Genomic DNA, 26183 nt, shown 5'->3' on the forward strand with positions numbered 1-26183 from the left:
CCCTTATTAACAGCAACTTCTTTACCGTGGGGTTAAGGAAATGTAAGATGGGGTATAGTTTGGGGTATGAAGTTGTAATTTGCCCGATAACAGATTCACAGACTTTAGTCGCATTTGGCGTCGTGTACCACTGTACGGCTGACCTGATCATTAAAGACTCCTTGTTGCCTAGGATCATGGCAAGCTTGCTCCGGAAATGAAATCCGAGGCTGAGGTCTGTGCGGTATGCTGCCCACAGCCCCGTCTTAGTGGGGACTGATCATTGATGTAGCAGAAACCCCGAAATCGAATTCTCCTTCCCCGTACCCACGTCTTTGAGCGTGGAAGACGTCAACTACTGGCCGCCAACAAGAGCATCAGATTAGATGCTCTGGGCACAGATGTTAGAATATCAGGTATGGTAGAATAAGTAGTGTGTAGTTTGCATGAATTTTTTATCTCAGGACTCTTCTAGGCCAGTATTTGTAGTCCATATAAATTAGGTGGTTATTCCAACAGGCGGCTGGGAGGAGGCTGGGAACCTTATTTTGACACAGAGGTCTTTCCAAGCTCGCTAATGCACATGTTTCCCGATCTGGGTTACTAAATTTTAAATTCGCCCAACATCGCAGGACCGCACTGTGGGCTTTGACGAGACTCTTTGACCATTGACAAAGCCAGCACAGTGTCGCGTCTCCCCTGAAATGTGAGTTTGTCATCTTCTCTGCAGACGAGAGCGCCTTTGTTATAAGAGCTGGATCTTGCAATTTGTATTTGGCAGCCTTCGGTGCCTACATTTCATTCACCAGGATCCAACGAGGAGAAGATACAACATCAAGTCCCAGAAAGATGAACTCTCGATTCGTGGTCATGGTAGAGCTACCGGAGATGTCGTGCTCTCCCCAGACACTGGAGCACATAGTCGGCCAAGTGAGAAAATTCTTCGACAGATTATCAAGTGAGCTTAGGGCATCTACAGGTCAACATCTCAGAGCCACGTGAGTCTGCAACTCAGTGGCCAAAAGAAAATTCAGCTGACATTCTGGCTCATGATATAGGATCGGTCCATGGGAAGCTCAGCATGCCCAGTGGGCAGGAGAGTGTCCAGTCAAGGTGCCTCAGAACTCGCAAAACGATGCTTCTATACCCATAACATCGTTCTTGGAAGACTCTGCTAGACATGATTTCTTAGGGACTCGCCCGGCACAAGTTGGTGGAGTACAGGCGTATGTCTTCTATACCTACGATTGCTATCAGGTGCGACTAAGGTTTTTTAGGCTGGTCCAGCAACAAGGACTCGATGGGCGAGTTTCTGCAGGAGAGGGTCGTGGCCTTGAACAGCGCTTGGCCCAAGGCGTGGAACTTGAAGATCTCAACACACTCTTTCCGTCAGTACTCCATTTCTCTTGTATCATAACACACTGGAACAGTTTCTTACAAGTTCCCATCTCAGTGACCATGACTTTGGGACACCTTTCGATGCCTCGTCCTCACCAACTACGGGTCAGTCTCACCTCTATCAGAAGTTTCCGGACGGATTCCATATCAATGGCCAACCACTACCACCAAAGCATCAACTGTTGTCGTCAAACGTCACGAACCCCCCAAGCACCCTAGAGAACGATATCGACCCTCAAAATGGCGACGAGACTCTCATCTGTCAAGCCGCCAATAACCTTGCCGCAAGACCAGTCTCCGAATATGCGGCCTTCCAAGGAACTTCATACCCTACACTGCGGTGGGAGACTCCGCGTTCCCCAGCCGACTACTTTACACCTGGACTTGGCAGGCCGAGCAAGTCACGCTCTCCATCTCGCAAGCGAGGCTAGGAAAATATCTCGAGTCGAGTCTATACTCACCGCTTTCAAAGGGGCTTCTGCTCCAACCAAGGAAGTTCTTAGAACATATTTGTGGGGGGACAGGTCCACCAAATACTACAGATCTATTTGATAAAAGTTTCAGCTGCTCCAAAAAGTCTGGATCTCCAAGACCGATCTTAGAGCCTATTGATAGATGACTTTTCGACTACTTTCCAAGCGCGACGTTTAGCTACCATAGCATCTTGTGCGCTTCGAAACTGCACAGTCTCGCAATGACAACTCCAAACCAAAGGACGCTACCATGCCGTCCACACATTCGTTCTCCGCTAATGTGAGGTCCTCCAAAGCCTTTGTCAGACCACATGTCCCGTGCTGTGTCCGCCGTATCTTCAGAAGTACTGCTCAATGCCGGTGTGGTGTTTTCAGGACTAATGGCTGCTACCGCAGCGGCTTTAGCATTCTGCTGGCCACTGTAATATGTCGGTGTTCATTCACGAGAGGCAGGAGTCGTGTCCTCAAGACTATTAGCTACTACCGCATCGGCCTTATTCTTATGGCTACCGAGATTATAATACGACCCTATTTAGCGATGGGCGGCGAGATTCTGGGTAGTGGGATCTTCGTTTGCCTTGGATACGGGCACGGGGAGCGTGATGCCGAGAAAGATAGCTGAGGCACAAATGGAGATGAGCTCCATGGTGAGTCGGATAGACTCAACTGAAGATGGAGATGAGGATGGCCGCTTCAGAGTGTCGTTTTGGAGAAAAAAATTTGATTTGCGACCGTTCGTGAGTCCGGGGCCAGGTATATCCGGCTTCTCATATGCCGATGAACAGCGTCTGATCGCCGTCTCGTCCATCTAACCCGTCGCTCATCATCCGCCACAAGATCAACTAGAACAAGTTAACATTTCGTCTCGCATCGCGCGACTGCTCTCATCAGTCTTTGCGCCATCTCACATTTGCTATCTATCCTCGCCTCTTTCGTTGACAGTGCATGTCATTAATAATTCAAAGATCTACGACTAGTAAACGACTCTAACGCGTGTCGGACGCTTGAGCAACAGAAGCGTCTCTAACGGCGCAATTCGACCAGCGCTTGAAGCCTGGAAGCGCCTACGGGCCGTCAATATATCTGAACTAGTCACTAAACTTCTACCTAGGGGTGGAATTGGTACAGGTTCCAGGTTGACTGTTTCTGCGACTTTTCTCTCGTCGCCGGAGCGCGATGCCATGAGCATAAAAAGAGTCAGGGGAGAGCCATCTTTTCCCAGAATAGACAAAGACTCGTCCAAAGGCACCTCGCCATAGCTGTCACAGGTTTGAAAGCAAAGTTCGCGTCTTTACTAGGTACGGACGACTCAATATCACTCATCACTGCAAAGATCGCTGTGAGTAGATCTCGATCTAAAGGAGCAACTGTGTCAGTCACCCAAGCAAGATATCATCGCACCTACCCAAAAGGGACATTGTAGCACCCCCCCAAAAGAGACATTGTAGCACCTACCCAAAAGGGACATTGTAGCACCTACCCAAAAGGGACATTGTAGCACCTACCCAAAAGGGACATTGTAGCACCTACCCAAAAGGGACATTGTAGCACCTACCCAAAAGGGACATTGTAGCACCTACCCAAAAGGGACATTGTAGCACCTACCCAAAAAGGACATTGTAGCACCTGCCCAAAAAGGGTTAGTGGGTTTCACGATACAGCCGCTGTTTCAGGTATCCTGTCAGGGGTAGGAGACACCTGTTCACCACGAGCTACATATCCACCTATTTTACACCTGTCAATTGCTCTTCGTTCGATTTCGTCTCTTTCAGAGCCATTGCATACTTTTATCCCACCCACACCTGTATATAGCTAGCTACCATCTCACTCCAGGTCTATGCCATAGGTATGGGAGTTTTCTCGGCGCTTCACCTAAAAAGGTAATCATAGCACCTACCCAAAAAGAACACGTGATCCCTACCGAAAAGAGCAACTGTAGCACCTACCCAAAATGGGACTGTAATTTTCAATCAGCACAGATACTCTGTCAGGCCTGGCCTGACCTAAGCTTATAGGGTTCAAAGGGTGTACTCGTGCATGAAGCGCGATAACCACGCATTTTTATGGGTCTATGGCCTAGTGGTTAACAGTGCTTACATACTCCTTGCAAAGAAGATTTCCGGTAAAGAGGAAGATTGTTGGAAATGCTGCAGCACTGTGTTATGCTACCCCTCATCGTGGCAAACTGGCATGGGCTTCAACGATCATCAAGGCGTTTTTCCAATGGTTCGAACCCTAGATCAAGTGATCTCTGTTCGTGAAAGGTAAGCGCTAAGTAAAAGACGATGAGGGATGAAAGCCTCGAATAAGTAAGTTCTCTTAACCCTAGATGAGTCCTAGACTTATCAATAAGAGCTTATGTTTGTTCGAAGAGAAGCCTTACAATTTTTCAACCATTTAGCTCAAGTCACGAAGTTGTGCCAGTACAAAGACCATCCACGAGGATGTAGCCCGAGAACGCCCCGACAATAGATGTCTTCTGGTGCCACTGTTCCGCGGGCGTCCTTGAGGAACGCCACAGTCCTTGCTTAGACGACGATATCTATATCAAGTGAAGACGAAGGAAACTGGAGAGGCGTGGCGCGGGGTTTGAAGTACCTACTTCTTACACACGAAGTTATCGTCGCTTCAGCTGCATTCCACTCAAATGTTGATGCACTCTCCGCGGGTCTTCGAAAGCGGAAGCTGGTCAAATAGGAGAGCAATCGCTCTTCGAGGATAGGGTCCGTGACTGGCATGTTTCTGTATACTCACCGTCCTCTTTGTGGACCAGGAAGAGTCGATGCATCTTAATCAAGTTCTCGACGAGATAAGCTTTCTTTCTTCTGTTCGTTTTTTCTGCCGTCATCTCGCCTTATACCTGGGCCTTAGATTGATTTACGCGTGATCAGATGGCTACAGAGAGTTCACAGGCCATGATCATAACAGGATGGCACAGACTGGGTAAAAGGAGTACACGCATCAGAATACTGCAGAGAGAGAGCGTTCCGGATTAAGTGCCAAGGGATGTATTAGTACCATATAAGCATCTGACTGCATTGCATAGCCTTGCAAAGCTGAGCCCCACGATGGAAGAATCGCGCCAATGGACGCGCGAGCAATTTCCATGAACTCCAATATCAGAACCTTGAATATTTTAAGCGACATCCCTATATTAAAGCCTCGTCACCCTTGATCTTCAATATAGCACAGCCATACTCAGCCGCATTCAAGGTCACGTGCGATTCACAATGAAGACTATGTGATTGGTCGGCACTCGAGTGTGGTTGTGCTCGAGAACGCTTACGTAAGGCGGCGGAGATATCAGTCAGTCATCCTGCATCGTTTCACCTTGCGCATGCATTTGACGGCGAAATCACAAGAAGTCCTACGCATGCACTGTGCCATAGGATATGACACGTGTCTGCGTCCTAAGACAGCGCATTTGCCCTTTCATTTCCGGTCGCAGTCTCCTGAGTACGGTGATTTTGTCTTAGAATAGCGGAATGCGATGATCCAAATGGATAGCAGAAGAACGATCATGGTTGCAATGACGTTTGGAGCTTACGTTTTGGCTGGTAGGTAACCTAGGAGTTGATGCCTTTTGTCAGTGTGTGCCTTGAATTTGGGACACGAGCCCGCTTCCTTCCGTCTTGCATCCACTTGGGATACATATAAGACCTCGGGTATAGACTCGGTTGAGCCTGTACCTCCATGATGTATCTACTGATACTTACTGATACTTACTGATCGATGCGGACAACCCGTAATTCTATGTTCACTCAGTGGGCCTGACGCTTGCTGAAACACGTCCTTCGGTAAGCCAGGATCCTGAAGGATTCCTAGAACCGTAAAGGAGGAAAAAAACTCCATGAGGTCGGCTAACAACCCGCAGCCTTACTCTCGAACCCTTTTCCACATCTTTGTCATTCTTCTCGCCTTGAAGAGAATATGATGCACCTTGTATTTCGCCTTTCTTTGTTCGTTTAGAATTTCCTGACCCGCACCGAGCATGATGAGATTTGGAAACAGTACATTCTACACAAATATAACTCCAGTGCAGGCTTACTCCCCGCTTGCCTTGTAGCTCATCTAAGAAAATGCTCTTCTTGCCCTTTTCTGGGTGAGAAATCACAGCTCCCTTGACATTCTACACCTGCCGTAAAACTGTTGGTCAATTCACCAGCCGCACAGTGCAGGCTCTCGTTAGTCCCAAATCGCCTTTGTGTCGTGCAGCACGAGAAATGTTGCACTTGCTGCTACTGCTCTGTACCATTTATACGCCCACCACCGGCGTGGTGCTGTGGCCAGTCACGGGGAATGGCGCCGTGGCTCAAGCGCTCAGTCCCATTGACCGGGGCTCATGGAATAACTCCGGCCCCTTCTCCAATGAAACAGGCCCAGGCGTGTTGGGAGCCTCTAGCCCATCTTTGAACGCTACTGGACAAAGCCTTAATAGTAGCTCGAATTCATCACTGGAACAGGCTCCTTGGCCGTCGTTGGACATATACAACAACGTAAGCTGCCCATTTTCAGACCAAGGTCTTATACACCAAGGGAAGTACAGCTGACACTTCGGCTTGTAGTTTCTGGACCAGTGTCTACTCTGGGACAATCAGTGCACCGGCAACAGGACAGAAGCCCTCGATTTATTTTTCAATAACTCAGGGACACTATACAACGTGGTCTACGGCGCGCATTGCATTTGGTCACGCGAGCTTGAATGCGCTCCTTGGCTACCCTCTCCAGCAGTACTGCCTGAGTTTTTAGACTGGTTGAGACAGCCTGAATGCGTCCAAAGCTTCTATGAGTATCATACCCAACACGCAGATCAACTTCGCTGGACCTGGTCTGGTCGGATATTCGACGGCTGGAGTACCCACATGATTGATTGGAATACTATCGCTACTACAACAAATAATGTAGGATGTTGTGGACAGTGCACGATGTTTGGTGGCAATGTGGACGTCTATTACTGGCCTGTTTCCGGAGCGAATGGCGATTGCGTCTCGACTATCGGCTCAAACTTCAACAACCCCGTGACAGAGCTCCTGGTCACCGATGATAGAGGCTATCCTTATTGGAAAGCCCAGACGAACCCTTGGGGACAGAGCGGTAGTCCGGATGTGAACAGCATCACACTTCCTCCGCAACAAGCTCTGGCTGGTGCTCCCAACCCCCTGAGCGGACCGACGAACATAATCGAGGCCCGAGGTTACTGGCAAAGCAACATTACGGTCGCTGGTAATGTGTCCAGCTCTGAGGCTATAGCCACCATAGGTAACTTCAGATGGTAGGATAAATTCTTTCTGAACCATGGTAGATATGTTGACTAATTCTTTAGTACCTCTCCATCCGTTTGCGTCGGATTCAGCGACCTTTACGCGGCCGATGCATGTGGTGCACTGTCAACTGACGGTGAGCTGATCCCATATACTATAGTTGCATTTGCGCCGGAAGAGCTTTCCACCATTCAGATCCCAGCTTGGGTACGAGCAGATGTTCCACCAAAAGCAGCAATCAGATCGTTCAATTTTGCAGATCTCCCATGCCCGCCCCAAAGCGTAATGGTGAGTTTCAACACCCCAACAGGCTAAGAAATTTCCTAATTCAAGGCTTTAGTACGCTGTGGAGTACAAGCCTGCTCCTGGGGAACCCTACCGGCCTGTTCTCTCCCCACCGCGCCGTCTTAGCTCTCTTCTGCCTGAGTGGTCGAAATCCGGTTGCATCATACCAGCAGCCTTGTTCAATGGTGTTGACCCACCAAGAACTTTAAAGCCCGCGGAAATTCTCACTCCCCGGGTTACTCGAGTCCAACCCACGGCCTCAGTGACTGCTGTGGCTGCTCCGGCATCGGGCGTTCGGGCGAATGAGCCAAGCAAGACACCAAATCCCTCTACACCAGATGATAAGAAAATATCTACTCCATCAGACCCTGGCACGAGCGAGAGTGGCTCTGAAGTTGAAGATCCCTCAAGTCCAGGTCTAAACCAAGTAGACCCGAAAATCACAGACCCTAAAGCCGTAGACTCCGAAGATTTCGACATACACAAATCAAATTCGAACAATGCAGATCTGCAGGCTATGAAATCTAGCGCCCCTGAGCCCGAAACTACTCCCGTCGATGCGTCTAAGCCAGATTCACCAAAGCCCGAAAATCTTGATCCAAAGCAGGCCAAAGCACCACCATCGGACTCGCAAGAAATCGACCCTCAAGTACTAGATGGTCATGATGAGCCCCAAGGGGCTCAAAGCTCTACTCCCCAAGTCTCGAATCCGGATGACCCAAAGGCCGACACTTCAAGCCCAGACCGCTCTCAGCAAAACGTTCCAGACACTTCTTCGAATAATGCTGACTCGAGCAACGAATATTCTGAGAATTCTCAACCAAATGCTTATACCCCCACTGTCTTCGACGCAACTGGAATAGACGTTTCAAGCTCAAACGCGCAGGGGAAAGAAGTAGCAGACCCTGATACCAATATCCCGGACTCTTTCATGGGTCAATCGAAGCAGTTGAATTCTCACGGACAAGATTCCGCAATGTCTCGCCCCAACAAGTCGCCAGCCGCAGAATCCGAAGCTAACGACGGTGATGTTTCAATGGTCAAAGGTCCAGACCTTGAGCTCGACCCCTTCGATGTCATTCCCACAAATTCGTCCAACATCGACGAAGCTCTCTCACCAAGTGCAAAGTCTGATGATGGACAGTATTCCACAAAAAATGGTTCAGAACACGACCCGTCATCTCAACCAGAAGATTTAGAGTACCCACCATCTGGGGACAATCAGAATGACGATGACGTAATAGCAAAGCCGGCCTTTGCAGATGATCATTACCTCTCACATCAGCACTCTGCCAATGTTCTGCCAAGCACATACTCTGATGCCATTGTAGTTTCTCTTAGCAGGACTGCACCCACAGATGACTCAGCTTCCGCGAACGTGGCTATTGGGACCTCAAAGGAGGTAGGTTCCGCATCATCTTCCGCGAGTTTAGCTGCCTCGGGTATTCGCCTAGGCAACGATGGGACAAGCACTAGTAGGTACCCGGGAATAAACGCTAATGCAGCCGCTTCGGGTGTGGCCAAGAACTCAGGGAGTGGTTCCTGGGCATCGAGGAGGCACCCGTCGATTAAGATCACAATGATTGCCGGAGAGCTATTACTGTTGTATATATTCTTTGTGTACTGGTGATGCCTTAGCATCTGATGTTTTCTTAATGCGGAGAGGCAAGTATTTTGTGTTACATAAAGTCTGACTGTCTCAATATGCCAATAGATACGCCCACAATGACGGAACAGAGTTGGATAACCTCATAGCCGCCCGGAAGGGTGGCGGTTAACGCGGTCGGAACGCTAGCGCCTATTGAATCAAAGTTCAAAGACTCGTTTATCATGCCAGTCAATGGGTTACCTCAAAAGCTAGAAATGCGGGTCAACCGCTTTACGTGACCAAAAGCTTCTCTTTATCAACGTGCCAGAAGGAACACGTCTCATCCAACTCGCCTTGGGGTATGAAGTCGTGCTCTATGCCAAGAATTGAGTAAAGATCCTTTGCTGTAGCTTCCATCTGAGCTTCGGATTTGACCACCACACTCGTCGCCACATCACGGCCTTCCACAAGCCACGACTCTTCAGGGTGTGTCAAAAGGTCGTCCTCCATTGAGTAGTCCTCCCAGAAATCGACTAAATCACTGAAATGTACTGGCCAACTACCCATCATGAGACCTTCCAAGAAACGAAAGTAATGATGCATTTCGGCTCGACAGGAGCGAAAACGTACCGAGCGGATCCTCCTCAGCATGGATAATGGACTGAGGCTCACCGCCAGAAAATGGCAATCTTGAGGCTCGCACTCGACCAAAAGGTACTTCATCTGGTGGCCTTTGAAAACCAGCGTAGCCACAAAGTCCTGGATATCCTGAACACCGGTGCAGAACACGGCTTTGTCGTCCTCGTCGTCCTCGTCGCTGATTCCCCCCGAGCCCTTCATTCCTGTAACAGAGATATAACATTTCTGAATTCGCGTCAGGTCTACCGGGAACATTTTAGTTCCTTTCTCAAGCTCAGACTGTCGAATGGAGAACGAGAAGCTATTTTCCGAGTATGGCAAGTTCTTCATCTCTGCACGGAACTCGCGGCAAGTCTCTAGCATTCGCAAGTCCTTTTCTACAGCATAGTATGCGGAGTAGTGGTCTGAAACGCCATAGCGGGCAATTAGCGGTAGAGGATGGGGTTCGACAATTGTGAAGTAGTAAACCTTTCGGCGAAGCTCCGGTGGCAGTGACATGAATCGGAAGACACCCTGACGGTCGAAAGCGGAGGGATTATCCACACTTGCAGGTTGTTCTGAAAGAATTCCCTCTGACATTAAGACCGAGATGATTTGGTCCGACCAATTTCAACGTCAATCTTCTTCTACAAAGCATCATCAACAGAAGGAACTAGAGCTTATATAGATGCTCAAAACGGAAGCATCAACTGGGCGACTGCGAAGTTTTGCGTGGCGTCGGGTCAAACCAACTGTCCGTTTTGCTCGACATTACCGGAGACGAGAAGTCACGAAAAGCATGGCTACGTAAGGTGGCTCCCGACGCACGTGACACAGACTGATTTTAGATGACTACATCCAGCGAGGCAATCATCATATACAGAAAAGCAGATTTTCTCAGACCGTGACACAGTAAATGGGTCACACATCACTGACTGGGAGATAAAGCAAGATCGTGGTTAGGGAATGATTATGCGCAAAATCATCTAAGTTTTAGGCCACTAGAGTTGCAGAGAAAACGCCTGTACGATTCAGCAAGACCACACTACAAGTCTTGCTGCGGTCTCATCTCATCTTCTATCTGAAGTATCGCATACAGAGTCCTCGCCGTAGCCTCCATCTCTTCCTTCGATTTCGTCACGCCTTCGTCCGTCATGTCCGTACTTCGTGGTGGCGGGACCCTTCTTGCTTCCTCGGAAAGAAAATGTGGGCGCCACGGCTCAGTTTGCTTCCGAAATCCTTGCCAATCTCTGAAAGGCACATCTCGATCGCTCATCATGTAGGCTTCGAGAAATCGGAAGTAAGGATGTACCTCGCGACGACAAGAGCGGAAATGTACCAAGTTAAAGTTTCTTAGCATAGCCATTGGCCGTAGGCACTCCAGGAGCCAATTCGAATCTTGTTCCTCACACTCGACTAACATGGATTCAATCTGATGCCCATTGAAGACAAGGGTAGCAACAAAGGCTCGGAGATGATGGTGCCAGTACAGCGGGAAAGCTCCACCCCACACATCTCTGTGGGGAGTGTAGATGGTATTTGCCAGGTTGTGAATGAAGAGTCGACAGATCCTGATTCGTCTAGGATCAATCTGGAACAATCTAGTTCCTTTCTCGGTCTCCTGCCACCACAGAGAAAGATCGAAGGTACTCTTGGCGTACAGTGCGTCGCTCAACTCTTTGCGGAACTCAATATTGGTTTCCAGCATTCGGAAGTCCTGGTTAGTGTACATTCTGACCCGGCCTGGACCTAAGCTATCGGTGGTAGCAAGTCCGTGGTAATTGATCCTAAGCTTAATTGGACGTGTCCTACTGACTGCAAAGTAGTAGACCTTCCGGCGGAGCTCCAAAGGTAGGGACATAAAGGGGAAGGGGCGTTGTTGATGTGAGGCGCTGGAGACTTCCATGCTTGTTGAAGGTCCTGAGACAGTCAACTTTGACCCAAAGCGGAGGAGACTTCGGTAGATCAGCTTGGACAAAAGCCTTCACGTGCAAGTTAATAAAAGGGTGGGCCACTCCACAGATATTCAAGAAACGATAAGTTACCACGGGATGTTTGATTCAGCAAGCTCTCCACGAAGTCAGTTTGCTATGCATTATCGTTTGACGGGAACTTGCAAAAAGCATCCGGATGCGATCCTGGGGGCAGTATCGAAATGGGATATCATGTAGACTGTCTGATGCAAGAATTTCGCGTATTATCCGGGCGTTCATTCTGCTCATGCTACCTATAGGCGAAGATAGGCGGAAATGGGCAGAAATGGGCAGAGGCGCAGGTCGCCCTCACCTCACCAGCGGCTCAATTAGCGCGAGAAACTTTGCAGTCCCTTTTGCACGCGCTAAAGACCGGCCCCAATATCTTGACCGGCTGAGTCAGATCCGCCTTCTCTACAACAATCGTGGCCTTGATTGTACTTCATCACGAATTATCTATAAGCACGTTCGTCTTGGGTGATATGCATCAATGCTCGTCGACTTTTGATTGCATCCTCTAAAATCCACGCACCTCATGTCTGTTCCGTCAGGCCTCCCCAGTGCCCGGCCATCACGCCAGGCTCTTGGAGTCTCTGGGACAAGGCTCTTGCCCAGCTTGATGACGATATCAAGACGACTCTTAATTTTAGTAACTCAAGCAAATACTACATCGTGATTGCTGCTTCAAGGGTCGCACAGGGGAAAAAAAGCTCTCTGTCTGCGGAAGCGCTGGAAGTACAAGAAGCAGAACGGAGAAGCGATTATTTTTCGCGACATCTCCGAGAAGACCATATCTTGGGCTCAAAGATCCAAATATATAAACGACATAGCTATGCAGTGCAACCCAGGCCACGCAGCTTTACCGTGGGCTGGCGTTCGGTTTTTGTTAGAAGTGACTTCCTTTCCCCTGAGCCTGGGCGTGCTACTCATCTCTTTCAGATTACGGTGAATGAGATTAAGCTTTCGCGGCCATGGCTGAAGGGCTCGAGAATAGGCGATGCAGCAATTGTTGCTGCCTCGCTCGATGCGGGAGCCGATCCTCACACGAAGATCATACGCACCGGATGCGCCCTTTGCACGGCTTGCAAGTCTGAGAATAAGATGATCGTGGAGCGCCTTATTTCCAACGGTGCTAGTCTAGATGCCGAAGGAAATGCCCATCTGATGAGAACAAGTTTACGTGTCCGCTAGGCTATGATCGTCGAATGAGCAAGTAAACGGCTCCCTCTAGCTTAGACTTCACGACAATCTCGTCCATTAGATAGGTGAGATCGGACGCTTGAAACCCTTGTATTCAAGGTCTAAGCCTTCGAAGCCTTATTGAGAAAAGCTACAATTTGGTTAATGCATTGTCCTGAAATCAATCCGTTGTCCGTCCACGTTTGCATAGGCAGGATTCCGAGAATGTCAGATCACAGAGACCCACTTTTCTTATGGTCCTCAAGGACCACCAGCTCGTAAGTTGCCACGTCTCAGCGAGAAACCCTTTTGGCGCTCATGCAGCCTCACCAATTGGCTGACAGACGCGGACCAATTGAGCTCTTTCTGGCAATTTCCCCATCGACACTAGCGCTGTCATGCAGCATCCCCCACTATTCTTAGAGCAACAAATATCCTTTGCCAGCGTATCTAAGCTGCATGCATAGTCCACAGCCTCATTCCTCCCATCCAGAGAATCGAGAGATTTGCTATCAATAATAGAAACGCTTCAATGTGGGCTGAGGGTTGCATATCACCCTTTTTCTCCTTTAATTAGACGCCACTTCTTCTGCATTAAACATTGCCTCTTACTCTTGCTTTATCGTTGCAAGCTTTGGGAACATCGCATCCCGCACCCTGCAAGATGCCAGCTCGCTGTACGCCTCAAATTGATAACTCGGCAGGGTATACTGCTCCGTGGCATCTATCGCGGATTACGCTGCGCTTCTACTCATCTGTGCCGACAATGCACGTCGATATTCCACCACGCCTACATGCGTACGCAATTCTTCCCATTTCATGCAATATAGTTGACGGTTGTTGCTTTTTCCTACAATTTTGTCACACAACCCATCCACATGTTGACCAAATGCAAGATTTGAACGTGGAGGGTCACCGACTGCGTTAAAAGGTACACTTCTACTCTGTCACGCCTAAGGTGGAGTCCTGACGCCCGACCATGCGGGGCTGAAACTCCTCTGCGCAACTGCAGAGCCCATCTCCGAATTGTATGCCCCATGGATACTTTTGCCAATACAACTGGTGTCTCAGAGTGTCCCGGTTGATAGAGTGTGGTGGGAAAGACAATGGGCCAGAGAGCGTCTGGCTCCGCCAACAATGTCTATAAGACTCGCTATGCACCAGTCCCATGAACCCTTAACCTTGTCAAAATCTCTGCTCCCTCTATCTAGGGAAAGTATTCGTTTGGTTTCCTCAAAGGTTCTCTCAAAGGGTGAACCCTTGAGCGAAAAGCCACAGCCAGACTTTACTTGATCGGTGTGTTGCTCTGGAGTATTCTCTCACCTGTTACGCCAACTTGCTGAAGCCTTATATAGGGGGATCACTCTCTTTTCCTCCCTGGTAACTTTCTCAATGGCTCTCTCCCAAGTCATGAAACGTCCCAGAAAGCTGCTACAGGACAGCAGTCAGACACTATGCCGAGCTCTAGGTCTCAATGTCATATTTTCTTTCTTTGTGTTTCTGCGTCACAAAGCAGTAGGAAAAGGATACACCGAGCCGACCAAGATCGCCATACGTAGGAGTCGGACGGCAGCTTTACTGCGAGCTCTGATCCATATCGTCCCGGTGGGTGTGGCCTTGTGGGAGATCGTGTTGAACTGGAACACCTACTTCGTGGGATATGCTATCTACAATCAGGCTTACTATCAGTTTGGAGCTAAAATACACGAAATAGCTATCGAGGCGTCGCTATCCGCTGTCATCTTCTCGTACGTGAGATACGAGTTGATGCTTGGGGACGGTATACCATTCGGAGCACTTTTCTCCGGCCTTCAAGTCTCGCAAGCTAGTTACCTCTGGTCTATGGAGTTCTGGGGCACCGTTCGCTCGAAGAATATCTCTTTGAAAAGCAAATTACGTCTGTTGGTCGTGGTTACTGCATCAGTCTTTCTTGCCGCTGTTGCCGGACCGTCAAGTGCTATCCTTCTTGTCCCCAGATTGGATTACTGGCCAGCTGGAAGTACTAACATCTGGATTAATATTACCTCTGATAGCCTTTGGCCAGCTCGGTTGGCAAATTCCTTTCTTGATCTCGATACATGTATTATTGATACTGATCATCTCTTAGCACTAACGCATCGGAACTGCCAATGCAATGCCTGAACGCAAATACCTCGGATATTTACACTTTTGCATGTCCTTCGCATGGATGGGAAGCTGTTCAGGACTTCATTTACACTACAATGAACACTCTAGACCCGAAGTATCTGGCTTTGATTGAAGTCGTCGGTCTCCCTGAGTGGGTAGAAGTGACAGGCCATGGTTCGCTGCGCCACCTTGTGCTCGACACGGTGATTTCTGTACAAGAGGGTTATGATCCAGACCCTATCGTTGGAACCACACAGCAATCAGTGATTGCAGATGCCTTAACGGAAACAGGAAACCTCTGGACCACTTTTATAGCTAATATCTCCACGAGAGGACACGGCAGCGTATTACAACAACTAGATGCAGTGCACACCATCAAAAATGGCTACTATCAACCTTATACAATAGCCTCATGTGCAACCGACGTCATCCATGGTCCACATGATGATAGCGCAGTTGCTTTTCCAGTTCCACCAGCGGATTCGATGTTGAATCGGACCGAATACAATGACTCAATACTAGACGTCTACTCGTTCGTGTACCCTGGCATTACAAAGAATCAAATCCTTGGCACCCCTGGTTCCCTCGAAGAAAGTCGGCTCAGATGGGTCGAGTTACCGCAAGATCCTTTCAATGGCTCTGCAATCGGGGCTGTCATTTTACTTCCTCGGTCAACCTTGAATTCGACACAGGAGTTTTTAGTTTGCAACCTCGGCGCCGGCTGGGGTTCTTCCATCATAAATACCTCGTCATTCGCTGGCGGTACCACTTTCACGACCAGTGTTGTTGACCTGTCTGCCATCGAACAATATGAAAACCCACCTGAAGCGAATCAGAGCAGTCCTTATTACGAAAGACCACCCCGAGCCGAGTCACTGGCCAAGACCATAGTCAGCCAATTTAATCTACCTTTCTTTCCTGAGAAGCCAATCATCGTTACCGAGGTCTGGGCAAACTATCTGAATCCCTTCATTCCAGCTTTGAATACAACTGTGATTGATACTCTTATGTCTACGCATGCGCCTGTCGGAGAGCTGAGTTCCGAAGAACAAATCGGAACAGCAAAATGGGCCTTGGCTGGGCTTCTGGCCAACGGTCTCGCAAGCATCGGCGCTACCAGTACACTTCAGGGAAATCTCAAAACGGTCGTGAAATCTGACGGGTCAAGCGAATGGGCTGGAGATTACTGGTTCTCCGGTAAGGGGGACGTATTCACCGTCGATCCAGAGGAAAGCAAGGACTGGGTGAAGCTCCGCGTCGACTCTACGGTCAATGGTTATGCCTACAACATCCGTGGTGCATCGCCGAAAGTTGCGATCTCCTTTCTACTTGCCTATTGTATCACTGCTCTCAGCCACATCTTATATGCCGGAATCTCTGGTAAGAGCCCCCTCATACCCTGGCATTGTATTCTAATACTGACTACTTAGGTATCTCTTCCACCTGCTGGGACTCCATTGGCGAAGTGACAGCACTAGCCATGAACTCCACCCCCACCACCCTCCTGAAGAACACCTGCGCTGGTATCATGGAACTGAATATCTTCAAACTCCCAGTTCGCGTCTTAGCGATTCGCGATGACGAGGGGGACGGCGAGCACTTGGAACTCGTGTTCGGCAATGTGGACGAGAAGGATGTGAGAGGGACCCCTATCAAGCCGAATAGGGTGTATGGGACGCTGCCCAAGTTGGCGAAAGAGCAGAAGAGCGAGTGAAAGTGTGAGCAGGAGATGGCGACCGGGCTCATGGAAGGAAGAAATGGTGCGCCCATGGAAGGGAAAGCGGGGAGAAGAACGCTTGGGGGATACAAGCACTCTTTCGTTCTATCATGGGTCCGACTATGGAAACAGGGCAGGGAACCGTCATTACAGTATTGGATGTCTTTCATGTTCACATCCGCCATTTGGCTTACGGCTTACGAACCTGCGCTTGAGATTTGCTATTTGTTACAACACCGTAATTTAGATCTGTTAGCAGTCACAGAAATCACACTCCTAATTGGTCTCAGGCAATGCGACCCAAACCTCCTACCCAACCAACTCCCCCACGGTAGCTTTAACGGCTCAAACAAGTACACTATACAATATCCTGCAGCAGCGCTGAGTAACGGAGATGAACATTGAGCGGACTTTGGCCAGGCTTGAAATTTCTATTCTTACCCGGCACAATCCTTTCACTTTCCTCTCTCTCTCTCTTTCTCTCTCTCGCTCTCGCCAACGCAAATCCCAGTTCTCAGCAAGTACCAAGTCTTCCACGGCTGCATCTCAGAGCCCATCGCCGCTTCGTCTCAAATACCACCCCGTAAAGCCTACGCAAGAAAAATGTGAGGCCGAACCTTGCAAGTGAAATGGCAGTTACCTTTGCCCCTGGAAAGCTGGAAGACAATTGATTCGAAGACTCAGTGGCAAGGAAAGCCTTAAGTGGTAAGTGTAGTTGCCGGTATGGCAACCCAGATATTTACAACAATGCCTCCAGAGCTACGTTGTACAAGGTGTCTCTTCACGTGCTGTTGAGGACGGCGAAGAGCCTGCCAAAACAAAACGGCATTCTCCTTTCCGCACCTATCGAGGAAGTACATTTGCTCCTTGGTGCCCTGTTCCGTCGCTGCCATTCTGAATCACCATTTACTTATTCTCACCCCAACCATCTGATATACTTGAATATTGCGCCCAAAATTGCATGGAAAGGAGAACTTTGTACTTTCCAATCTCGCCCAGAAAGACAATCTCTTCACATACCAACCACGCATCTAAGTTCACTTTGCCACCCATCTACACACACAAGCACCGCCTTCACATGATCGCCCAACTCCACCCACTCAGCAATCATCCATGACGTTAATCCCGCAATAGCTCTTGAACGGCATCATGACATAACTCGGATACATGGGATCCACCGGCAACCCCGTCGACGAAGTATTAGACGCGCCGGCGCTGGGAAATTCTTTTACATTGACCCCTCCAGCATTGAACACAGGTCCCGCGCAAGACTGGCTAATGACGCTGGTGATCTGCTCTTGGCATCTTCCGTCTGATGGAGGCGGTGCACCACCTTTGGGCAACCTATTGATATCCTCACCATCAGTAGGATTCTCCTGAAAGGCGGAGGTTGGGTCGTGAAAACAGCATCAAGAGCCAGTGCTCCTAAGAAAATCGAGAACACCCACCAATACCCAAACGTACAGTTCCCATCCTCCGTCGACCAAATCCACGTATCGGTATCCTGATACTGCACCCCCCACTGGCCCGAAATCTGATCGCATACCGTGAGCAAAGAATCCAAGCAAGTCCCCTGCTCGAGTGTAAACCCCGAATTGTCATTCGTGCACTGCACGCCATAATAGCTCGGCTGAGCCAAATCCGCCACGCTGACATTCGCATGGCACGTCGACAGGGAGCCCGCAACACCCGGCGCCTGGCCGGTCGGAGGGCCGCAGGGGTCGGGGTTTGCCGGGACGACGGCGCCGGCGCTGATGCCTTGGTTGTTTTGAGAGATTACTATGGCATCGGTAGCGCTGACTGTGGCTCTTTCGGCTGCGACGGCGGATTGTTGGGCTGGGTTTCTGGAGGGGTTGGGACGGACGCCTTCTGGTGGTACTCCGTTGACGATTTCCCTTCTGTAATCTTCGGCGCGTGGTGCGACGCAGTGTTGTTCTCCGTCGATTGTTTCCGATGTATAAGTAGCTGGGCAACTTTTTCGGGGACCGAATCTTGATCGTTGAGCGGGCGCAAAACGTGATGCGTTGCCAAAGGCGGAGAAAGCGAGGAGTATCGAGAAGAGGGTTAGGACGTGCCGCATTTTGAAGTTTGAAAAGCTTGAATTTTGTGTATTTGTGCGTGAGTGGTTCCAAGGAGATCAGAAGACGAAGGGTGGGATTGAAAGAAATGAGCGAGTTGAAGAGCCTTGAGATGGATTGGAAAAGGAACGAAAACAGCACAACGTATATAAGTCTCACAACGGCTGCGTCCGTCCTCTTATCTAGGGATCTGCGGATTTGAAGGCATGAAACGCGGCTATGTCTGCGTTGCGGTTCGGAAGAGGTTGCGCATGGGCGCATCAACATGGAATCCGTTACGAAACAAGCTAACGGTGAAGATAAGAGATGACTTTTGAGAAGCTGCGCGATCGGCAATTGGGTGAACATTCGTACGTGTAAAGTTGGCTGGTGCCCGGATGATTGACCGAAAGGAACTCAGAAAGCTCACTGATAGATTTTTCCCTGCACCTCTTGTTTGTTGGTAGTATCCCATTCCCGTTCACTATTCAAAAAGCCCATAGTCTCACACCGCTCAATTCACCTTAGGAAAGCGCATTGAAAGGGCTGTATACCGTGTAGCGAATGCACTTTTCAAATCTTAAAGCGAAAGACATCGTCGCTGCGGCCTCGTTCATACACTATCAAACATGGCTCATGCTGAAGTACAGTCACACTTCATCTTTCACAGCGTCGGTCGGACCGTCGCGACTCCTAGTACAATCTCAGGACACCTTGTCTACCATCTCCCTCGTCTCCAACATATCTTGCTCAGCTTCCGCGACAATTTCTTCAATACCCTTCATTTCCTCCTCCAACACAGATAGTGCGCCCAGCTTCACCACTCCCGCTATGCACTCATCAGACGTCTTCTCGTCAGCTTTTCTCAACAAGATCTCGACGCGACTGTTCCGATGTAAAATGTCATCCACAGATTCGAACGACCCAGTACTTATTTCCATTTTCTCGATGCATGTCATTGCGTCTTGCTGTAATTTAGACAGCGTGTCATGCGCTACCGCCAGTTTCAATGACATTGCCATACCCCGTGAGATCAGTACATGTCGGAAGGCAACTCCATCTATGAAGGCGAGCGTGCCCGGTAGTCCAGCGCCCAGGAAGATGAAGTGTGCGATAGCACGGGCCTCGGGAAGTTGCATGTAAGAGCGGCGGTTCTTGATTTTGCGGGAGCAAGACCTCCACAAGCGTTGAGTCTTGATAATTGCTTCCATCTCTGCTGATGTATACTCCTCCTGTGGATTATCCGTGCACGCGGAAGGAGGAGTGTTGGCGGAACCGTGGGTAGCTGCAGGAGGCGGTGTTCGCGGACACACTTGGTCGAATGGGACGGTCCTTACGCCGAGCTGGTGCTCAAGATTGGTGAAGACGGAAACTTTCTTTCGATCCTTGGTTACCACCACAAGAGCGTCTTTCCCGTTGTATTTTGCGAATGAAGGTACGAGCTTTTGGGTGAGGTCATCAGGGTTGCGGCTTCTCAGGTGAAAAGCTTTAATGAAGTCAAATTCAAAGACCTGGTTCGCAAGCGTCAGCACTTGCCGAGACCAAAAATTAGTCTCTGAGGAGCGAACCTTTTTAGCTTCGGCCCATACATCATTGAAACCATTCGGCCGTTCGCGAGACGTGGCTGCCAAATTGGCTACTGCAATGGCGACTAATTCCGCATTGCGTTGCCGTAATAGCAATGATGGGTGGGTGTTACCGCTGCACAATAGGAAATCCTTTGACGGGGCAGCTTGATTCAGCCGGTTGAGGATATGACAGAAGCTCTTTGTTGATTGGATAAGGCATTGCTGGTATCTGTGCTTGTCGTCCTCTTGCAGCGGCTCGAGCGTATGGAAGGTCTTGCCGATCGATGCAACGTGCAGGTCAATCCACGAGTTGGGAATCGCACATGCTGTGACGCACGTCTTCAGTATCAGGTAAGTCGCCAAGTACTCGAATATGGAAGTCAATGAATGGAGGGTTGATAATGCAGGAACCTCAATGTTGTCAAGATTGCCAAGGAAGGTCATGAGGTTGTTTTGAAACATTGAAGCGTTCCAGCGGCCGATGTTCTCTTTGAGTGAGTTACAAAGAACTAAGTGACGTTGTAGAAGATCTCTCTGGTCAATGAGCAGTCTGTGTGACAAAGCTCGGAAAAGACGGTTTTGCACACTTGAACCAAAAGCTTTGGCAAGTTGCATCTGTTCGAGCAAAGAGGTAAAATCGCTCCTCTGCTTCCACTCATTCCCAAGGCGGAAGTAGAGCAACTCTTCGAGAAAAGAAGATACAGCAATGAATCTCTTATCACAAAAGAGCTCCGCCTGCGTCCTCATGATGGCTGAAGTGTTTTGTTCCACAGAGGAGAGATGGGTAAGCTCCCGAAGAAGTCGTTCTAGCCAATGGCGTTTGATACCCATGTACTTTTCTCGGAATATCCCATTCATGGATCGACGATAGTAGAGTACTGCCGAGTCACAGAAGATAGTATTCACCCGTAACAAGTCATCAAGCATTCCAGAACAATCGCCTGCACTGACAGTGCGATGTGGCCAGTCGCATTTTTCCCCTTTTCGATTTTTAGGGCAGAATCCTACTGTCATGAACTGCACACAGCCTTTTGGCCACTTCTTCTTCCACAAATGTCTCGCCTTCACGTCTAACGCTAAGATTGCTGACACCAGGCGGTCGAGAACCCATTGCTTCGCGACTTTGGTGGGGTCATCATTGCTGACAAGGGTCAAAGTCTCTCGGAGGGGCGACCACGGTAAAGTGATGGAACCTTCTTGGCCATTTCTTGGCTTCCATAGGCCGGTAAGAAGCAGCACTGTTTTCAGCGCGTCGCTATTATTGTCGAGAGTCAGATCCCTGGCGAACTTGATAGCCTCTTGCATCATTTCGAAGGGCAAGTCATCCAGATTGGCTATCCGGGTGATGGCTGTAGCGTCGAGAATCTTTCGAAGACACAAGACTTGTTTTGGTACTGTACTCTCTATACTGGCAACATGCTGATGAGCGATGGAGGCTTCCACGTTATAGACGAGATTACTGGTCTCCCATTGCTCGGCTCTGAGTACGACATTGGGCGTGAGAAATCCTGACGGCAACTTCAGAGACGCTGCAGAGTGCTGCTGGGAATATTTCTCCAGGTGACCGGCCCAGAGATAATCTATCAACCTTAGCACCCCGGGTTCCAGACCATCGGCGGTGGATTGCAACAGATTCTCTGTTATTGCAAGGTTGAGCGCTCGCTCCAGCTTTCCCTTTCTTGAATAGTGATGGAAGAGATCTCTGTGCCTCTGTTGACTAATATATAGGTTCGCAAGCTGTTCGTCCATTCGGTACTCAATGAAGCATGCTTCTTGCTCAGCCAAAGATCCGAGAACGTTGATCGCATGTTTGCGGTATTCAGGTGAAATTCTGTTCTGCTTGAGTAAGAGCTTGCACAGGAGGCTGTGGCCTCGGAATGTGTTGGCGGGAATGTTTCCGTGGTTATCGTCCAGGTAGGAAACCAATAGATCGTACTTTCTCTCTTTTCGTAGCATTGCAGCAGCTTCACTGTACTCCCGAGCGCTGTGATGACTGTCAAAAGCCTTCATGTAGAGAGTAGCTTTGGCATAAAGACGCGCAGCCTTCCCGTGGTCATCGTGCTGGGCCCACAATTTTGCCGCATCTTCAAGCTTTTTCAATCTTATGAGAACTCTGGCTGCTTCTTCAATGAAACCTGCCTTCAGGAAATGCTCAACTGCAACTCCAAGATGGCGAGTGAACTCTTCGGGATCAGTGTCGGGATCGTAAGATGTTGCGTCTTTTTCCGATATGTAGCCTTGTGCAACTGCCTCTCCATGTTCATTTCCTGCCTTGCGGAAGCACATGAGTGCGCGTTTGTACATTTGCTTACGCATACACTCATCGCCCCTTCGGCGCCATCCCACAGGATCGACCGATGAATCTGGCCGCAGTGAATCAAGTCTCATCGCGAAGTCTTCTTGCCCGGGTCGTGTCACTTCAACAAGCGGTTTCGAGGAAGCATGGGCGAGCAGCTTCAAAACCGATGCCGCTGTTGTTTCGGAACCCTCAACCATGAAAAGCTGATTACGAGCTCTCGTGACTGCGACGTACAGGTTTTTTAGTTCTGGACACATGCCCGCATGCTTTTTCGGGTCGAATTTTGCTGGCTCATTCTTCAAGGTCTCCAGGCTCCTCAGTCCTGCCTGATCTGGGCAGTCTGTGAGAAGGTTCCAAGTTATCACATCGTTAAATTCCATTCCCTTGCTCTCAAGAATTGTGAAGATTAGGGCCACGTCGCCAATGTGGTTTTGAAGAGCTGTCTTCATTTTCGTGTCGCGGACGAGGATGGCTTGCTCAGCGCCAAAGTCGGCAGTCCCTGCCGAAAGTGTTGTGTGACCAACACGACTCGAACTGAGGATACTGAAGTCGACACCGATGAATAGTACAGGTTTCGGTCCGCTAAGGTTCCCGATCTCTGGCTCCAATTTATCGACTGTTTCCGGAAAGCCTTGCCATATCATCCTCATCACGAATGAAGCGAGTGACAGGATTCCCTGGTGGGAACGGTAGTTCTTGGAGAGCGTGAATAGCTCAGGGCGCGCAAGATCGCTTTGTCTTGTAGATGTGCTGACTGCAGCAAAGTGCTGGAAAAACATTCCTTTGATGTCTGAGAATCTAATTGTGGAGTCTTGAGATATGGCCTGCGCGGTGTCGCCGCAAAATGGAAACCGCGTGGGTCTTTGACAATGCTCAAGAGAAGTTCGATATCTAGACATCGCTGATCTTGGATCTCATCAATGTAGACTTCTTCGAATGTAGATCGCAGTTGTTTCGTCAGTGAAGGATCTTGACGCACTGCCCTTAGTAGTCTCACAACACGGTCAACATAGTCCATGTCTCCCTTACGGACCTTCAGAGCTTCATACGATTCGAAAAGGTCATATACATGAGATCGCTCGGCTTCCATTGCAAAGGTGGGCGCCATGCGGCAGCTTCGCGTCAAGTATTCTTTACGCCGGAGAGGTGCAAGAGTTTCCGCCGACGAAGCCGAACCCTTGATTACACCCATGATTTCGGCAAAAACGAGACTGACTGAAACTTCCTTTGTGAGGGTTTGCGAGAATCGAGGCCAGTATTCCACTTTGAAGGTGTAGAATTCGACGATTTGGCCTGTCAACTCGGGAAAATCCTGACGATGCCATATCCTCGTCGTATTTTCGAGAACTCGTAGAAAATGATCCCATGTGTAGACCAGAGGAAATGATTCGTCTCTCAGAGTTAGTACGCTATCCTTTTCAGAACCCTCTTCGCCTATCATCGAGACAGGATGTGCGTCCTGCTGAGACGACTCTAGGGTGAAAGACTTGGAGGACAGGCTCTTCATTAGGATTCGTGCGTGGGATCTTAGTATTTCTGCTAGAAAGCTAGATCGTGTGAGGAGCACCTACTCCCAGTCAGTCGGTCAACCCACCATGCCGAAAATTCTGTAGCTAACCTGTCGAACCGGATTTTCACCTAGTATTGCCCTGCTAGCCAAATACTTCCTGACTAATTTGTACACTAGGCACGTCGTCTTTCCCGTTCCGCTGCGGCCTAGGATGAGGCTTGCTGTCTGGACGTGGCTAATCACTCGGGCTTCCTCCTTAGATATCTCGAAAGGGAACTCGGCGGATGGATCACTGGAAAGGATGGAGCGCTTGACAGGCTCCGTCAGAGCGTAGAATTTGTCTGACAATGAGTCAGTGGCTGTGTGCACGCGATCGCGAGGACAGGTCGACCTACTAGTCATATCAATGGTATCTTGATCTACAATCCTGATGTCCTGGTCGACTATTTGTTTAGCTGGATTTCCGCATGGTAGAGTAGAGTCGTCAAGTGGCGCCGGAATTTGCTTCCCGTCATGGTCAGAAGAGTGTAGGTGGCAGCGACTGACAGTCTCATCCGAATAGCTTCGTTGGACAAATATGACTCGATCAATGATTTTCGAGACCTGAGAAGCGTCAGTACAAGTTTGAGTACTGGTAGGCACTTGTGGATCGACGATGCGACCGGACTCAACGAACGTCAGATCCTTTGCACACTTCCCACACTGCAAACATTTAGCACTTCATTAAATCTCATGGGACAATAGCTGACCTTTTATCGTCTGCTGCAATGCCTCCATATCTTCATCGAATTCGATGTCAATCTGCCACAGGATCCAGTGATCCTGCCCAAAACGAGTGCTACCAAGGGGCACCTTGAGGCTTGTTGATTGCGATTTTGATGCGGCACCCAGTCTACCTGGAGGCTCCCAGTTGCCAGATTCCATTGCTTCCAGCTTCTCCGTCGCTAGACGGGCGAGACCTAAATCAACCATCAGCCAAAGTATGGCACAAGCTCTGGGGGAAGGAAGCTAACCGTGGCTACCCAAATGCAACAGACTTCGAAGCGCTTGTCTTGACAGGAGTACCTTCCAATGTCTGACTGTCCTATCTGGTATCTCGATCTGCAGGTTAGGCACAGCTCCGATGCTTTGCTCATCTTTCCCTGTATCCGGAGCTTCCCGTAAAGATTCAAGCCCGAGAATGCAAAGATTGCACGGAAAATTTGTTGCAATCGAGAGCAAAACTGCAGTGGTCTTGTCGCCCTCAAGGCGCTTGATGACGTCTATGAGCGAGTCTATCGAGCCTGGGATTTGTAGATCGAAAGCTTTCAAGGAATCCTTGACGTGGTCAGGAGTAGGCGGGAGAGAGCTGTTAAAGTTTTGGCGCGTGGCGAGACGAGTTTTCTTGTCTTCCTTGCTAAGTTGGGTCATTTTGCCAAGCGGCAAAAGCTTGTGTCGAGCCACCAGTGATGAGCCGTTGGAGCCGTCTTTAGAATGCTTTGTATGGGTTTTTATGCTCTGAAGGGAGGTTTTGAGATCTTTCAAGCTGCTCAATTGCTGAATTGCCTGCGCAACGTCATGGTCTTTCCTACAAGAACAGACCATATTGATGAATCTTTGGGTCCATGTCTCAAGGGTCTGAGCGTCGAGGGTGAGCGGGCCTGGTGTGCAAGCCCATTGTCGTAGAATCTCACTGCCGAGGCGATCAGAGGATAAGTGTTCCAACAACGAGCCAGCTTCGGCAAGCACTGAGGCCAGTTCTCGTAGTTCCGGACGCTGGATTGAACCAAAGCAAATATCAAGAGCAGGAACCAGAAGTTTTAGGGCCTCTGTAGGCTCCAGGAGCTGGTAAAGGTTAGGGAGCATGCAAACTAGCAAGATGACCGTCTCCGCCGCAATATTGCTTGCAGTCAGAGATTTGGCCATTGGTCGCACAAAGGAGCGTAGGCAGGAGAAAAAGTGGGCCAAGCGGTGGCTGTGGGTTGTAAGCAGTATGGAGACACCGTCTCGAACGCTGTCTTCTGCCAGGTAGCTGATCTGTTTAGGGTTTTTCATGGTGTCGCCGACGGCTTCGTTGTAGAACTTTGGCGTGGGCTCATTTTCCGCCTCGAGCAAGGCGAGCAAAGTTGAGCTCTTCGCCATGGTTTGAGGATGAGAGTCTCGACAGTGGAG

General features: G+C 49.4%; 7 protein-coding genes across 7 annotated transcripts; 3 read left to right on the forward strand and 4 right to left on the reverse strand.

Annotated features, from left to right (window-relative positions):
- Nucleotides 1-828: 828 nt before the first annotated feature.
- Nucleotides 829-1808, forward strand: HO133_009013 (uncharacterized protein; the record flags this gene model as incomplete). Its single annotated transcript, XM_037299874.1, has 4 exons — nucleotides 829-977; nucleotides 1038-1205; nucleotides 1257-1367; nucleotides 1433-1808. The coding sequence occupies 4 exons, from the start codon at nucleotides 829-831 to the stop codon at nucleotides 1806-1808; spliced, it is 804 nt and encodes a 267-aa protein (XP_037154700.1).
- Nucleotides 1809-6775: 4967 nt separating this feature from the next.
- HO133_009014 (uncharacterized protein) lies at nucleotides 6776-8968 on the forward strand (the record flags this gene model as incomplete). Its single annotated transcript, XM_037299875.1, has 4 exons — nucleotides 6776-7109; nucleotides 7272-7399; nucleotides 7452-8871; nucleotides 8922-8968. 4 exons carry the CDS (start codon nucleotides 6776-6778, stop codon nucleotides 8966-8968), a joined length of 1929 nt encoding a protein of 642 aa, XP_037154701.1.
- A 307-nt stretch (nucleotides 8969-9275) lies between these two features.
- On the reverse strand, nucleotides 9276-10202 carry HO133_009015 (uncharacterized protein; the record flags this gene model as incomplete). Its single annotated transcript, XM_037299876.1, has 1 exon — nucleotides 9276-10202. The coding sequence occupies one exon, from the start codon at nucleotides 10200-10202 to the stop codon at nucleotides 9276-9278; it is 927 nt and encodes a 308-aa protein (XP_037154702.1).
- A 445-nt stretch (nucleotides 10203-10647) lies between these two features.
- On the reverse strand, nucleotides 10648-11508 carry HO133_009016 (uncharacterized protein; the record flags this gene model as incomplete). Its single annotated transcript, XM_037299877.1, has 1 exon — nucleotides 10648-11508. The coding sequence occupies one exon, from the start codon at nucleotides 11506-11508 to the stop codon at nucleotides 10648-10650; it is 861 nt and encodes a 286-aa protein (XP_037154703.1).
- A 2638-nt stretch (nucleotides 11509-14146) lies between these two features.
- On the forward strand, nucleotides 14147-16595 carry HO133_009017 (uncharacterized protein; the record flags this gene model as incomplete). The annotated part of the gene is made up of 3 exons (XM_037299878.1): nucleotides 14147-14703; nucleotides 14862-16261; nucleotides 16312-16595. 3 exons carry the CDS (start codon nucleotides 14147-14149, stop codon nucleotides 16593-16595), a joined length of 2241 nt encoding a protein of 746 aa, XP_037154704.1.
- A 1103-nt stretch (nucleotides 16596-17698) lies between these two features.
- On the reverse strand, nucleotides 17699-18678 carry HO133_009018 (uncharacterized protein; the record flags this gene model as incomplete). The annotated part of the gene is made up of 2 exons (XM_037299879.1): nucleotides 17699-17974; nucleotides 18145-18678. 2 exons carry the CDS (start codon nucleotides 18676-18678, stop codon nucleotides 17699-17701), a joined length of 810 nt encoding a protein of 269 aa, XP_037154705.1.
- Nucleotides 18679-19359: 681 nt separating this feature from the next.
- HO133_009019 (uncharacterized protein) lies at nucleotides 19360-26153 on the reverse strand (the record flags this gene model as incomplete). Its single annotated transcript, XM_037299880.1, has 7 exons — nucleotides 19360-23312; nucleotides 23375-24089; nucleotides 24141-24373; nucleotides 24428-24635; nucleotides 24709-24734; nucleotides 24782-24991; nucleotides 25046-26153. The coding sequence occupies 7 exons, from the start codon at nucleotides 26151-26153 to the stop codon at nucleotides 19360-19362; spliced, it is 6453 nt and encodes a 2150-aa protein (XP_037154706.1).
- Between the last annotated feature and the right edge of the window lie 30 nt (nucleotides 26154-26183).

This window comes from Letharia lupina, assembly GCF_014066315.1.
Source record: "Letharia lupina isolate WasteWater1 chromosome Unknown contig_6, whole genome shotgun sequence".
Classification (NCBI taxonomy): Eukaryota; Fungi; Ascomycota; class Lecanoromycetes; order Lecanorales; family Parmeliaceae; genus Letharia; species Letharia lupina.